Below are 15,575 nucleotides of genomic sequence, written 5' to 3' on the forward strand. Positions count from 1 at the left end.
CTGCAGAGACTCCTGGGCGAGGTTCTTCAGTTTTCTGTTTCTTGTTTTCATTTTATATTTACATTCAGCAGAACCTGCAGCAGATTTTGAGTCTGAATTAATAGAAATGGATTAATATAATACTGGGTCTGCAGAAACAAAGCATCCAATCTGACATGCAGATGACTTTCACACAGCTGTTGCTTGACTAGCAGACAGACGCGCAGTCCCAACCTTTGTCCCGGATAACTACAGATCAGCTTATTGTTGCTTTGTTAATGGGGATGAGAGATTTGCTGCATGAAATGGGGGAGGGCTGTTTCTGTGGGGGAATCCTAAGCTTCCAAAGCTCCAAAATATCCCTTTGCCCAGTCAAGTTCACACACACACACATGCACACACATGCACACACACGCACACCCTAACTAGCAGAGATTCTTCTGCTCTGGGTGCCATGAAGCTGATAGGAAAACTCAGCAGATGGTGAAACACTTTCCGAGGGCATTTTAAGGCACTGTTGCTTTCTAACATTCAACTTGTCTTTCTCTATTTTCATCACAGATGCGATTTATTTTAATATTTTAACAGGATTTAAGACCCATGTTTACTATCTTAGATTAATGTGCTTACATATTATTTCACAATAGGCTCCTTGAAAGTCTAAGCTACTGCTTGTGCCTATTACCAACAGAAGGAACCAAAGAACCTCGCACTAAGCTTATTAATGTGTCCTGGTCGCTCTCCAGTATGGGCTTTCCAGTTGCCATAGCAACCAGGCCTGAGAGATTGCCTAGTTGGAGAGACAAGTTGGTGCAGGATAAATATAAACCTTCTGCTGTAACTGTTGTGTGAAGCAGCTTATCCCGTTTCTCATTGTTAGTTTTCACAATGTGATTATTTTTTGAAGGGGAAGTTTGGCACCGAGGATCCGGATTCTGATTTTCACTGTCCCTCATCTCCAGAAGTTAACCAGCGACAGACTCCTCCGTTTAAGTGCTGATGTGTGTTCACGCCCAGTCAGGCTGAGGGAAATCTAAAGGTCCTGAAAGATTAAGGAGGTCAGTTTGTAGCTCCTCTGGGGGAGGCTGTGAAAAAACCCACAGTGTCATTAAACCAGAATGGGCTGCTGCATGTCAGATGGACAGAGGAAGTCTGATATTTACACCCACCTATAAAACAACAGATATCCCTTTATTCCTTGACATTAAATCAAACTGAACATGTCCTGCTTATGTCAGTTAGGATTACCAACGTGATTTTCATTCGGATTTCCAACTACTGTCAAAGTCTTTCATTACTTTAATCATATTCCAAAATATACTTTCCTTAAAATGTATTTTCATTTAAACAATATGGGACTTGAACCGTAAAGACAGTGGACAACATCGGAGTTCAATGGAGGCACACAGGGATGGATTTTAAGGCAACCTGCTTCCTTGTGTGACATTATGGCATGATCAAAATAAATAAATTAAAAATAAATAAATCAGGCAAAATGTGAAGACTACAGTGAAAACCTGACATCTAATACTTGAAAACCCTCTAAAAACAATTTTAAATGCTTATTTTAATAGTTCAAACGCCAAATATACCCTAGTATTCATCATACATATAGTGGAAACTGACTTGGTACAACAGCAGAAGCCAACATCTGGTTTTCCTTATCGTCTTGGGGTTCAACCAAATACCACCGAAGAAGATGAGTGGCGCTCCTGGATTGGCTGTTTTACAAACGCCAGCCAATAGCATGTTAAGATATTTCAGCTTCGCAAACTGCATTTTCTTTCAAATATTTTAGGTATGCTGAATATAAATCCACAAATAGGCAGAATCTGTAAAACATAGATTCTGAATTTAGATTGAAAATATAAAGACAATAACAAAAACAATATTGCCTGCCGATTGTTTTTTCACGATATTGGATATCTTAGCAAGAAATACCCTTAAAATCAATTCTATTATAAGATCCTGGATGTTTTAAAATCTCAAATTAGTGATAATTTAAAGTTTGTTATTTTCTGCAGGATGTTTGTTGGAATTCAGTTTTAATGTAATGTTATTGCTTTAATGAAGTTTATCACTGACCAATCATTGCGTTTTATTTGCTTTAGTGGAGCAGAAAAACACTTTTCAACTGGATGACCTGGTGGCTCAGCAGGCTGGGCTGCCTGAGTTGGATAGCCTCCTGTAAGCGACAGCCCAGAATCAGCTGAGGATGTGGAGATCATATCATTACAGCATTGTTCTATCTCTCTGTTGAAAGCGCGGCTCTTAGACCACAGGAGAGGCCAGGCACTCTGCCAGAAACACTTATCATCCTGACATCCATTTCTCACTGGCTTCACAGCTCAACTGTACTTTACGCCAAGCTTTCATGAGAGCTCAGAGGTTTGGGAGCAGAGAAGGCATCTTAGTCCAAGTGACTGTGAAAGGGTTTGGCACCAGAAACAGTTTAATCTGAACCAGTCAGTGTGCAGAGTCGAGCTCTTTTGTCAAAAATCACACTTCTTTCTTGAAAAGCTGTTGAATCATAAATAATTTGAATCTCACAAATGAAAATTGATTGTATTGACTGCTTGGTGTCCACTGAGAGGAAACACCAAGTCTATACACCCAGAAAGAGCTTCAGTGTTTTAAAGGCATTCATTCATTCATTCATTCATTCACCATACCAGAGAAAACCCTGCTGGGTCAAGAACTAGAAGTTCATGAAAAAAGTCACTGTGCAAACCTTTTGTTATTTTAAATATGTTTCTTACATATGAGTGCAATAAACATTTTTCTGCTGCATCTGTCTCATCATCACTACATGATTGAAAACATAAACGGCTCGGATCAGACTGATTTATTCAGCCAGTAGCGGACCGGGCTGGAAAGGTGTCGATTGATCTGGGTTACGACCAAAACGCTTTCTGAAATGTTTTACATGATAAACTTGATGTATCACTTCTGTTAATGTCGATTTTTATTTTAAACATTAATGACTTCTTTAACTGTTTTCTCGTGTCATTTGTCCATCTAAAACATGCACATCAAACCACTGAACTTTGACCTGAGAGGTTGGCTCTTATATGTTGTGCCAATACAGTCGTAAATTAAAATATGCATCCCGATGAGGTTTGTTTGTTTGTCAGATTAAAGGAATCTTTTGAAAATAGTAACATTTAAGTTGATATTAATAAGCCCACAATTTTTAAACAGTTTATTTATTGGTCTGATTTAATCTTGTAATTTTAAATGTCATATTTTTATTAATTGTATGTAGAAAATCTTCATAATTAACAGAATTAAAGGCTTTTAAACATCCATCTGTGTAATTAATTTATAGAATGTGTTTTTCTAGTGATAAAGATTCTAAAATAAATGGGCTTTTTAGTAATATTCTAATTTATAGAATGGGTCTGCAAATTTCACTATTCATTTTTCATATTTCCCACACATATCATTAAGATTTTTGGTTCTAATACATTAATTTGAACTATTTTTTTAAACTTTTGTCTGCATCTCTGGCTGCTTGTTTTGGGCCACTGTGCTGCTGAAAGATTAAATGACAGTTTTAGCTATTTTGTTTCTACCAAACGATAAGATAGATATAATTCATCTAAATATGTTGTGTGTACATGTTCAGTGAAACACACTGCACAGCTAACTTTTTCCAAAATTCATTTAAAATGTCCTTTAAGGAAATAAAACTCTGACATGGCAGTAGTGTTATCCTGGTGGAAGGATTTATCTTCCATCACAATTAGGAGCTTAAATCACCGCTTTATGTGAAACATCCAGATTTTTGAGAACATTTTATTGATGAGGGCTGAATAGCATTAACAGCTTTTTAGCCTTTATGGTGGAGGTTGATGGTCGGTCATCCTGATTTTGGCTCTTGCAGAGATTTCTTCTTCTTCTTCTTCTTGCCTTCAATGTTTGACTGATCTGACTTGAAAAAAGGGGATAGCTGCAAAAGAAAAAAAAAACAGTGAACTCTGCTGATTTCTGTATTTGCCATTCTATAAAGTACTAAAAATAACTATACTGCATTACAATTGGTTGGATTTTAAATGTATGGCACTACACAAAGATCTAATTGTAACAGCATATTAATAGATTTCATGGGAATTAATTGCACCAAATGAATTTGGACTGGACTGGATCGTGTGCAATTTAACATGAATTAAACCAAAATTAAGAAATGTGTGCAAGAAAAGAAAGCATTATCAATGTGTTTTATTTTATTTTTTCATTTTATGGTAATTAAATAAGCAACTAGTTGGGTGGCTGAAGTGAGGAACCAGTATAAAATGAACTTCAAAACATTCAGTTATTTCTTTTAAATTACCTATTAAGAAAAAAAAGATAGTGTTTCTGTATAAACCTGAATAAACTCTCAAGGTTCCATGAGAATAGTGGCAATTTTTTATGAACTACATGCAGTTTCATTTTTCTTACAGCTGCTGTCAAAATGGCCACACAATGCTGCCACCTACTGGTACGAACAAACACCGCAAACAAGGAGGCTCAGTACCTAAAATCAGCCACATTTCACTGTTTTTCAAACTATTTTATAACTAAGGTAATCATTCTTTGACATAGTTTTACTGAAAGATTATACTTCACCAATTCTGCAAACCAGTTCATGAATATTTACACAGTGATGCAGTGAGCATGAAAGGTTCACCATTGAATTTCTGACAGGTTGGTTCACTTTTATCTCCTTGTAGGAAACAGGAGCTCCTCTCCATGTTGACGAGTCTGGAAAAAAGAGAAAATATAGATATGGAACAATGAAACTAAGTATATTTTATCTGTTATTGAAACACATGGAGTCCTCATTTTTATTTGACTACAAAGAAACATGAACTAAGAATATCTATAATAAACATGGGACTTTGCACTTTGCAGTGGCATGGTGTGGACGATCCATGCTCAGTGCTGCAGACATTCACCATGTCTTGACTCAGAATTACATGCAGATATTTTGTTTTCATAAGACTTCTTTCAAATCCTTCTGACCTGCTAGGAAGACAGACATTTATTGTTTTCTAAGACAAAATATGCTTTTCATATTATGATAATGCATAATTTTCATAATATATCAAACTTTGATACATTATTTACAGTTGATAACGTGATGCTTCTTAAGAGGGAAAAAGTGAGCTGAAATAGTTAAAAAATGCACATAAAGAGTTTTTTAAAGATATAATTTCATGTTGTGTAGTTTATCAAAACTGCACAATTGTAAACAATTCTTGTACATTTTGTCTCCAATGTTGTGATAGAATGAATGATCAAAATGTCACTATAAAATTGATATAAATGCAATGTCAATTTTGATGAAAAAAATAATGATTTAAATACATTAAAGTGGGTTTACCTAAATAACATACATAGCAAAACAGGAATCATTTGATAATATAATTTTACCACTTGCTTATTCCTGTCATGATTCCAATCTAATAATATTAACTGTTAAAAAGCTCTATAAGTTTGACTTCTTCCATCACTTGATTACAAAAAAGATCAAACATAAATAAAGGATAAATGTCATATTTGTCCTTTAACTATTGGACAAATATAAAAACCCCACAAATATTCCTAAAAACAAAATCAATCTTTGTATTGTTTGTAGACAGTTTGTTCATTTTAAGATCATGTTTGCCTCAGAATAAACAGGAATGTGGAACTGTGAAAACATGATGTAGATTATCCTGAATGTAGACTCTGACCAGAGTGAGTCTCAGGAAAAGAATGGCAGCAGCCAGGGGAGAAACTTTAAGTTTTATTTTGTGTTTATAGTTTTTGTATTTATGCTTATAGCATATAAATATCTGCAACAATAAACAAATATGCAAACAAATGTTTCCCTCTTAATGAACTTCCTTTATCTTAGTCGATGTAACTGTCGTCTTTTACCAGTTCATCTAAGTAACTGCTGCTGCCACCTTTGTAAATCTAATCTAAAAAAACAAGAAAGACCTGAAGTCCCACTGGTGGGGAGAGACCCGTCTGCAGCTGTGTGCTCCAGATGCCTGCTGCCCCTGCTGGTTTGTGCTCTCCTCTGGTTTGAGCTGACGTCTGACTCGGCCATGATCCCTGCAGCTACCACATTGTTCCCGAAGGACCTTGATGATGTGGAGCGAGTCAGTGAGGAGTGTGGTGACTGCTGACCCTCGACATCTGTGACACTGAGAAGAGAGTGAATAGTTGGTCATCTGTTGTCTTTTGTCTTTACTTTATCAAGAGGTGATTTTGTGGATCTGACATGTTAATTAGATTTAAATACAAAAACACATCAAGACCTTTGTAAATTCAAAGAGCAACAACATAAGATAAGATAAGATAAGATAAGATAAGATAAGATAAGATAAGATAAGATAAGATAAGATAAGATAAGATAAGATAAGATAACTAGGTTTAACTTATCTTACTTCTGATTGGTCAGCATCTTGTAAATGTCCTGCACCAACGCCTCAGCTGCTCCTGGTTCACAGTGTATGCTTCCATAAACTGCTTCCTTCGATAGCTCCAGGTTCTTCTTCTTCAAAAACTGGAGCAATAATAATTTTGAACACAAATAGTCCAAAAAATATTACCATGAGTTCTCATTAAAAAATGTATTTTAAGCTGTTTTATATTTATAATATTGCTATTTTAAAGGTTTGTGTATATTTGATCTATTTTAACCACATGCTAACCGGATGTGAAAAACAGCTTGTTATATTTTTAGATTTTAATAACTCTTACCTTCTGTATCCTGCTCCAGTTCTTCTGCTTGGAAGAAAACGATACTCCGTTGTGATATGAGTACACTGAGATGTCATGGGGGTAATAACGAGAAAATATCTCGGCGACCAGGTAACCATTGGACAAATCCCTGGAAGTGGAGGAGAGGAAGGACACCGTTAAAATGAGCTGTGGAAGGAATTAAATGACCATTAAAATAATCAAAATATGAATCAAGTACATTCATTTGTAAATGCAAAGTTTAATCATTAAATTCTAACAGCAGTAATGAATGAGATATATGTCGCCTTTATTTAAACAAAAACACAAATCTCTTATTTACTTAGAGATAAATGTTTACTCTTATTTATCTCAGCATTTACTGTGATACATAAGAAGAAAGCTATTAGATTATTTTATACTCAGATCTTCTAAGGTTACATACAGCTTAAAAATTGTTCTGATAATATCTGTACGCACAGATATTAGAAATGTCTGATGATTCTAGACATTTCTAGAGGTTTTGGAAAAAAGCAAACTATTATTCATCATGAAGCAACTGATTTTAAATATAAGTTAGCGTGCATTCAGGTGGAAAGTTGGTGTTATTTACATTTTATCCGCTTGGAGCACATATTTTTATGAACCTAAAAGTGTAGTTATTGATATACCTTCGCAGATTCTTTGGGTGAAATGATAGTTCCAGATCTTGGAGCCACTTGATGACTTCTCTGTCAACTCCTGTCTTATGACCCTGAGAATAGGACATTTTCCTCAGATGAAGAAGATTCAAGATGAGCTCTTGGAAACCGCTAACATTTACTCCACCAGCAGTTAAGCTTCCCCCACGAAATGGCCTTTTTCTGTTTTTCCGTTTCTATGGCAACCAACCTGGCTTCTCGTTCTTGGCTTAACCTCTGCTGCCATCTAGCGGATAATTAACAGTTTTGATGGGAAATACAAAGCAAAGCGTTTCTGAAGACTAAATTATATTCAAAGGTACACACGTTTTATTTCGCCTACAACTAACAACGAGATATTTCAGTCTAAATGTTTATTGTTCAATCAATGTTATATAAAGGTTATTTATCAAGGCAACATAAACAGAAAATCATGAATGCACAAGAGTCAACTTTAAATTATCAAGTAGTGTTCAGTGCTTACAATATCAAATAAAAGAAACTTGTTCATGTATACTGTAGTGTGTTATTATAACATGAAAACCTCTTAAAACAATGTTTTTTTCATTATAAAGTGCTCGTGTGATTTTAGTTGCTTTAACTAACAAGGCATCACATGTGCAGAACAGAAATGAAGTGATATTTACTTTTTCAGAGCATCTGGATGATCATAATCAGACTAGTGACCCCTAAAAGTTACAGCAGCAATTTCCTTCACATTCAGTGACCTCACAGTGAACTTTATGCACATGCACTTCCGGTCAGAAGTTTACATCCATGCATTGTTGATTTCAACCATGGTACATTTGTTTTACACACTTAGGACTTCAGAGTGGTTTTAAAAACATAAACTGGGGGCAGACGCTTGAATTCTTTGTGGATTTTCTGTAGTTTACTCACGGTAAAAAAAAGAAAAAAGAAAAAATTACACATGCAGGCTTAAAAATTAAGATTCACCCAATAATGTTTGAATAAATGTTCTTTAGTAATTTGCAGGGAAACCATTAAGAAGAATCTGACATGATTCTGGTTAGATATTTAACCATTCTTCTTTTTAGAAATGGGAATGGTTGTTTTATTTTTCTTTGTATGGACCCTGCTTTTAAGCGTAGTGGATGAATTATTAATAGAGCTGAGAGGCTGGGTGATTTTAAAAATTATGCAGCCTGTTTTATGTATTACAAAGCGGTGCTGGTGTGTGTTTTGGGTCAGTGTCCCATTAGACTCCTCCTGTTATGTCCAATTTTCACTCTTCTCAATCACACTGCCCCAGCTAAAATGAAAGACATGAGTACATGTACAGGAACAGCCAACACGGCTCCAGCCTATCATAAAGTGGAAAAAGCTAAAAGACGAGTTTCACCATCCAGAGTGAAGCATGTTTGGCATGGACTGGCCAAGAAAGACCGTCTACAGCTAGAGGGTCACAACTTGGACACAGTTTGCTGCTCCCACATTTATATGACATTGATTCTGATGATGGGTGGATGTAAAGTTCTGAGCTGAAGTGCATCTTTTGGTTGGTTGGTGCAGTTGGGTACTTCCTTTATTCAGTTTCTGCTCTGTGTCTGGTTGAAATAATCCCTCATGGTGTGTTGGGACCACAGCATTACGGCCAAACCGGTTCTGATGTGTTTAGATTAGTTAAAGGTGTATTTCATAGAGTCCATTTAGGCGCACGGTGTCTTGGTTCTGCTGGTCATTGGTACTGCAGGTAGTTCTTGAGCCTGTTGGGAAGAGGAAGGTGGGAAAGAAGGTGGAGTCTGTCGCGGCCAACGCAGCTTCTGATGCACTGACGACACAACTGGCTCAGCAGGCGCGGCGTAGCTGCGAAAACACACAAAAATCTGACCTGAAAATTATTTGTAACAAATCAGGAAATAATGACATTTTCACTGGAAATAGCCTGGATGTGAGGAATCATGAAGCCAAGTTAAACCGCAGGTCAGCAATAAGTCGTACCTTCGTAGAGTAGCAGGAATCCCTCTGTCAGACTGCTGGGTGGAGCCACGTCTACTGGCCTCTGAAACTCTGTGTTTCTGGCATTAATATCAGCCCCAAAGTCCAGCAGCAGCTTCACCACGGCGGTGCAGTCCTTTTCTGCTGCTGCGTGTAGAGGCGAATCCAGGGATTTGCCTTTCTGAACATTTGCACCTGTATGAAGAACAGAATAATGATCTGAGATCAGATTCAGGTCATGTACAGTTTTTTATTCAGAACCATTAAGTTCTAAGCTTCAGATTCCTCTGGCTTTTTATGTAAATCTACAAATTCACCACATTTCACATAAAATCCTTTAACCTGAGAACATTTTCATCTCATTACCTTTAATTGAGAGTAACAAGATTATAAGCATGAACAGTCAGCTGAAAATAGACAGATGTGATCAAACTGTATGATATGTTGAGTGTGGATTTTTTACTAACAACAACCAACCGTTCTCTCCTATTCATTCCCCTTGAACTTATTCATATTTTCACTTTACAATATAAGAGCACAGTGGAAGAAAAATGATGTGTGATTTTCACATTCAATAAGGAATTAGGTAACACTTTATTTGAAGGGGGTTGAATAAGACTGACATGACACTGTCATAAACATGTCATAACACCTTCTGTCATGAACATGAATAAGCCTTCATGAATATTTATGACTGTTGTCATAAAGCGTCATTCGGTAAATTATGACACTTTTAATACAAAGTTGACATTATTCAAAATGTCTTTGTTATGACAACTTGACATTAACCAGGAAATCATTACTGTTTAAACTTTACCTCTAATAACATAAAGTTACCTAATTTTTAAAGTGCAATCAGTAATACTTTTATAACAAATTTATATCAGTGTATGATTGTTTGAAGAAATGAGTGCAGCACCTTCAAACATCTGGAAATTGTTCTCAGGGACGAAGCAAACGAAGCAATTCCAGTATCAAACCAGAAACCAGTGTGTATCAGAAGTTTGAAAAGCCATGACATCATCATCATCTGGGTGTACCCTCATTGTTTGAAGAGATAGTAATTATTCTTTTGATTTTGAACCAAATAAATGTCTGACATGTCCTCTCTCTCATTAGAAATGAGCAAATAGACGTAATTTTGGTAAGTATAACGGACCTCAGAGAAGAGAAGTTTGGATTTTGTTGTTAAAGTTTCTCTGCATTAAAGTTTTGTTCAGTTTTTTTAGAGTCTGTAAGAATCCATTTCCACAGTGTATATCCTAACCTTTCATATTCTACTTCTACTTGTGTGGATGCGTAGGACTTGCATCTGTCTCTGAGGAGATGTAAATATCCACACTGCTCTCCGAGCTAACCTTCCTTCAGGAGTTTCCTGGCACACTCCAGCTCTTGGCAGATGCAGGCAGTGTAGAGCGCTGTACCCAGGTGAGGAATGTCCATGTCCACATCGGCCCCCCAAGTCACCAGGGCCTCAACACAACCATAATGACCTGGAAGTAATGGAGCATGAAGATAGTAATCAGTATGCGACAATGTGAGGTGATTCTCCAAGCTGTCTTCTCCAGTCAGGTTCATTTATTTTTAAAGCTGCTGGTTTTTTTTACATTGTAGGTCATTTAGAAAGGATGTTGTAGCAGAGCAGGAGACATAAACACAACTTGAAATATGGGGTTGAGTGTAAGCCCAGATAAGGAGAAATATTGATAGGGAAAACATTGCAGGCCATCAATGAAGCTAGGCTGCTGTTTCTCAGCTAGAAAACAGAAATATTTTCTTTTTCTTTTATGACTGTTTCTTTGGATGGATTGTAAACAGCTTATGACCTGCTAAAGCAGTTTTTCACCCTTTAATGTTGGCTTTAGGCTCTTTTCAATACACCATATTCTGTCATGTTATACCTTTGCTGGTCGCTTCATGTATCGGTGAAGGTTGGAATACAAGGCTCTGGGGTTTTGCTCCATTTTCCAAAAGGATTTCAGTGCAAGCCACACTACCCACCATACAGGCATTGAACAGAGGGGTGACTCCATCAATTGTAGATGCATTGACCTGTAAAAACATTTTTATTGTTATTTTTAGCCATCTTTAACAATGCAGGTTGACTAATGGCAAACGCCAGGGGGAACAATTGAAGGAGAGGGAACAATTTAATCGCTCTACAGTGTCCGTAGATGGAGAGCAGCACATCTCTCATTTGTTATCCCCTCCCGGAGTTTCCCATCCATGGAAATTACATTTGACCTCAGCAGAATGGCAACATTAAAGAGTCTCCAGGCCAGAATGTGACTTACATTCGCTCCTGCATCAATGAGCGCCCTGGCACAGGCAACATGGTCTGCGAGGCAGGCCTCATGAAGGGGTGTCACATGGTCTATAGTCAGAACATTCACATTGTGACCCTGGAAACACAGCACAGCAGCAGCCAGAGAGATTTAGTGGGAAATTTTGTTTTAAGAAGCACCCGGCATCAGACGTGCTCTGTCAGTCTCCGGTGGCGAACAATGGGAATTACACGAACATTATCAAAGCTCCTTGCACAAGACAGAGCCATCATCCTCAGTTATGGCTTTAAGTGATTACTGAACTTTACTGCAAAGTCACATTTCAGCTCCTCAGATTAATTAGCCTGCTCAAACTGAAATCTGGTTAAAATTCTAGTAATTCACCATGTGAATACAGTGATGTTGTCACTGATGTGTCTGATGTGAACAAAGCACCTCATACTTCAGGGTATGGTCTTATGTGAGTGAGCCGAAGACGAATAAAATGAAGACTGCCGTTTTCATTTCTTTATCTTTATGAAATAAGAATATTTCATTTTGCATTGAGACACTTTTAGCCTCTATCACTGATAAACCCGAGACCTACAGATCCTGGGGCAACAGAACACACATCACAATGTGTCTCAACTTCAAACAGAAGTTTTGGGATCTATTTGTGATCAACCAACATAAAGTAGTGCACTAAAATCAAGAGAGAAAATGTCATAATTTTTTCAACTTTTTTATGAGAAATGGCATAAAAATGTGACACGACTCTGTAGAAATACCTTTCCCATCAGTCACAAATCTTTGGGGTTATTTTCTTACAAAAGTTAGGCATCTTGACCTGCCTTTCTTGTGAAATAACTCAAACTCAGTTAGTTTTGATGGGTAACATCTGTACACAATAAGGTTTTACCAGTGATTCACCAGTAACATTTGGTGTGGTTAAAAACTGGGCCATTCTAACACAGACATGTTTGATCTAAACTCTTTGGTATGTCAAAGGTTTTTCTGACAGAAAGTGAACGAGTCTTTGAGATCCTTTCTTTCAGAATTGTCCCATGTTTAGCATCCCCACTGCATGATGCTGCCTCCACTATGTTTCGCTGAAGAGATGGTGTGTTTATGTTTTTGTGTTTATTTTGTGCAAGTTTGATTTAGGCTTGATCTGATTCTGTAAAGCAACAACTTACGAAAATATTAGTTAACAGGGTTAAAGATATCAATGACAATTTGTTTTGGTCTGTCACATAAAATCTCAACAGAATTAATTTAAGTTTGTGCTTTTAATGTAACAAAAACTACAAAAAAAATTTAAAGGATATGAATATTTTCGCAAGGGACTGTGTATGCAGCTCACTATGACTTCTACCCCATGCTTTCCACTCCTCTATCTCTTTATCAGACATCGAGTCTACAAAGGCACTGAGCGCAATTTAGCAGCACCAGAGGAGGCAACAAAAGCCCAACATGCGTGCAGATAAGGGGACACACATTACCCTCTGAGAGATTGTGTTCCCTTCACCTGTAAAATGAGGGTCCTCAGGGCGAGGAGGCGGCCCTGACTGGCAGCGTCGTGGAGGGGTGAGCGGTCCGCCCAGGATCCTGCAACACGAATATAAATTCAGTGGTTGCTTCTACCCACATTTATTCCAGATTGATACGTCATGCTGTCCAGAGGAGAAACACGACCTTTAGAAACTACAATGCGGAACAGTACAAGAACCTGTCCCTGTGATGCTTAATCCAACAAGACATATTGTTTTAGCTGTATTGGTTCTAACCTTATATATTCAAGTCAGTATTGTGTAATGTGAAATGCACCCCTCGCCTGATTTCCCCCCACATCAGACACACCTGAGTCAATATCCAGAATAACAGCTGATGCATTCCACACGCTATCATCTTCATTGTTCTCCTCCTCCATTTTCATCATAAATTATAGATAACAATCACCTGAACTTCCTCCTTTTATTCATGCAGCATATTTTCCTCAACTGCCTTTAATTTCAAATACAGACATATAGAGAGACATCAAACAGATTCCTCGTAACAAGGAAGACCGTATCTACAGGAGCGTGACTAATATCCTGATTTGAGCTAATTGGTATTCCCTTTGAGTGATAGCTACAGATTATGTTGTTGTCGTGTCTGTCTTGCCCCAGAATGTGTCTCCACGGCGCTTGTCCCCGAGAATGTGGAGTGTTGTTTTGGTTGCTGTGTGAGTGTGACAGGGTGCACTGCATAGCTGGGAATGGAAAGTAGGGCAGGCTGAGGGGGCTGGAGGGAGGGGCGGAGGGAGGATATCATGACTGGGTTCTATTATTATATTAGAGAGAGAAAGCTGCTGGGCCGATCAAGTCTTCGTTTAAAATTGAATACTTCAGGATTTATAAGTGGCTATTAAGCATGAAATGAAAGAAAAGTGGGCATTAATTCATATCCCTGCTATAAATGGGCATATAATTAATGGCTTTTATAGTAAATGGATAAGTGAAACGGTATTTATAACACAGGAATCATGTAAATATGGTTCATGTGCCCTTGATTTATAACCAGGAGGATTTCTTACGTCTGACCTTACAGGTGATGTCAAAAGTGTCACCATGAGACTCCCTTAAATACAGACGTGTAGTTGTGTCATATTTCACATCATATTCTGCTTCAAATAACCCAGTTTTATGATAAACAGCTTCAACACAGTTATTCAAAAACTTTTCTCCTGGTACTCACTGTGTTGTTGACCGTAGTCATAAAACTCTGCTGATATCCGGGCAGCTTCTTTACGGTTCCCACGGACTATATAGAAGTATGTCAGCAAGTTGAGAGAAATCTTAACAAAAAGCTTGAAGCAGAACAGTGCCAAAATGCTAAGATAGACATTGGACAACTGGACTGCGAAAGGCTTGTTGGTGAGTTCCACCGCTCGGTCTGACATTTCCTCAAAAGAGCTTTGCTTATGAAGAAGGCAGGACCAGATGCTGCTCCAAAAGGCACAAGAGTTGCCTACTTTTCTTCCACTGTACTCTCTGATCGTCCGGTCCTGACAGAGTGCAGCCTGCAAAAAAATGCCCTGCAGCTGCTACTGGGCCTGAGAGCAGCGACTGCAATGTTATTAAACACTGGCTGTGGGTGTGTGTGTTCACAAGTTATGAAAATTACAGAAGTGCCTGTTTGGTCATGAGAATCTAACCTTTAGTAACAGTAAATTATACATGCTTCAAAAATATGCTTGTTGTAAGATTCAATAAATGGGTTTTAAAATCTAATAGTACATATTTTTTTATCAATCAGATTCTTTATGTGTGCTGTCTTAATAAATACTCATTAGAGGGTAAAAGTAATTAAACATATTAGGAAAAGAGCAAAGAAGAAAAAAGACATTGATACAATTATGTTTTATGGATCTTCTGGTGGATTTAAAAGTAAAATGTGCCAATTTGGTTTGGCTTAGAATAGAATAGAATAGAAATTATCTTTAATGTCCCACATGAGTGAAAACACCAGATTAAGCATAAGTGGAAGCATAGCCACACAAAGGAAAAAGACATAAATAAGAAGAGAGACTATGCAATAAGGGAAAATTGACAATATAAGAAAATAATACCGTAGAGTTATTCAGCTCAACATTCTCAGATTAAAAGAAATGTACAAAGAAATGTGCAAAAGACTATTAAATATGAGAGAAAAATACATACTTAAGTTAAAATATATTTGTTGCATTAGTTTCAGTCAGTCTTACTACTTTACTAGATTTAATACTTATTTACTTTTTTATAACAGTTATTTGAATCAAATGTAGACTGGAGTTTATATTTGTCTCTGTTATTGCACGTATCCATCATCAGTTCTTGGAATATCACCATTTCACAACAATTCTGTTTTCTCATCCTGTCAGACATGTTTGTTTTTATCTGTAAATCACCCTCTGGCAAATAAAAACTGCTAGACTACATCATAAGGTCTGATTGGT

The 15,575-nt window shown here is 37.2% G+C and overlaps 2 protein-coding genes across 2 annotated transcripts; both read right to left on the bottom strand.

Annotated features, from left to right (window-relative positions):
- Positions 1-3,761: 3,761 nt before the first annotated feature.
- On the bottom strand, positions 3,762-7,633 carry spata4 (spermatogenesis associated 4). Its single transcript, XM_088009357.1, has 6 exons — positions 7,368-7,633; positions 6,718-6,847; positions 6,402-6,520; positions 5,962-6,158; positions 4,622-4,725; positions 3,762-3,931 (listed from the first exon to the last, which is right to left on the bottom strand). Exons 1-6 carry the CDS (start codon positions 7,463-7,465, stop codon positions 3,842-3,844), a joined length of 738 nt encoding a protein of 245 aa, XP_087865483.1. The 5' UTR covers positions 7,466-7,633; the 3' UTR covers positions 3,762-3,841.
- A 102-nt stretch (positions 7,634-7,735) lies between these two features.
- asb5a (ankyrin repeat and SOCS box containing 5a) lies at positions 7,736-14,637 on the bottom strand. The gene is made up of 7 exons (XM_015006564.2): positions 14,336-14,637; positions 13,128-13,207; positions 11,630-11,737; positions 11,237-11,387; positions 10,694-10,828; positions 9,339-9,530; positions 7,736-9,203 (listed from the first exon to the last, which is right to left on the bottom strand). Exons 1-7 carry the CDS (start codon positions 14,538-14,540, stop codon positions 9,076-9,078), a joined length of 999 nt encoding a protein of 332 aa, XP_014862050.1. The 5' UTR covers positions 14,541-14,637; the 3' UTR covers positions 7,736-9,075.
- Positions 14,638-15,575: the final 938 nt, after the last annotated feature.

The sequence above is a fragment of the Poecilia mexicana genome, unplaced genomic scaffold, assembly GCF_051168715.1.
Source record: "Poecilia mexicana isolate PSO_F unplaced genomic scaffold, ASM5116871v1 scaffold_10, whole genome shotgun sequence".
In the NCBI taxonomy this organism is placed as follows: domain Eukaryota; kingdom Metazoa; phylum Chordata; class Actinopteri; order Cyprinodontiformes; family Poeciliidae; genus Poecilia; species Poecilia mexicana.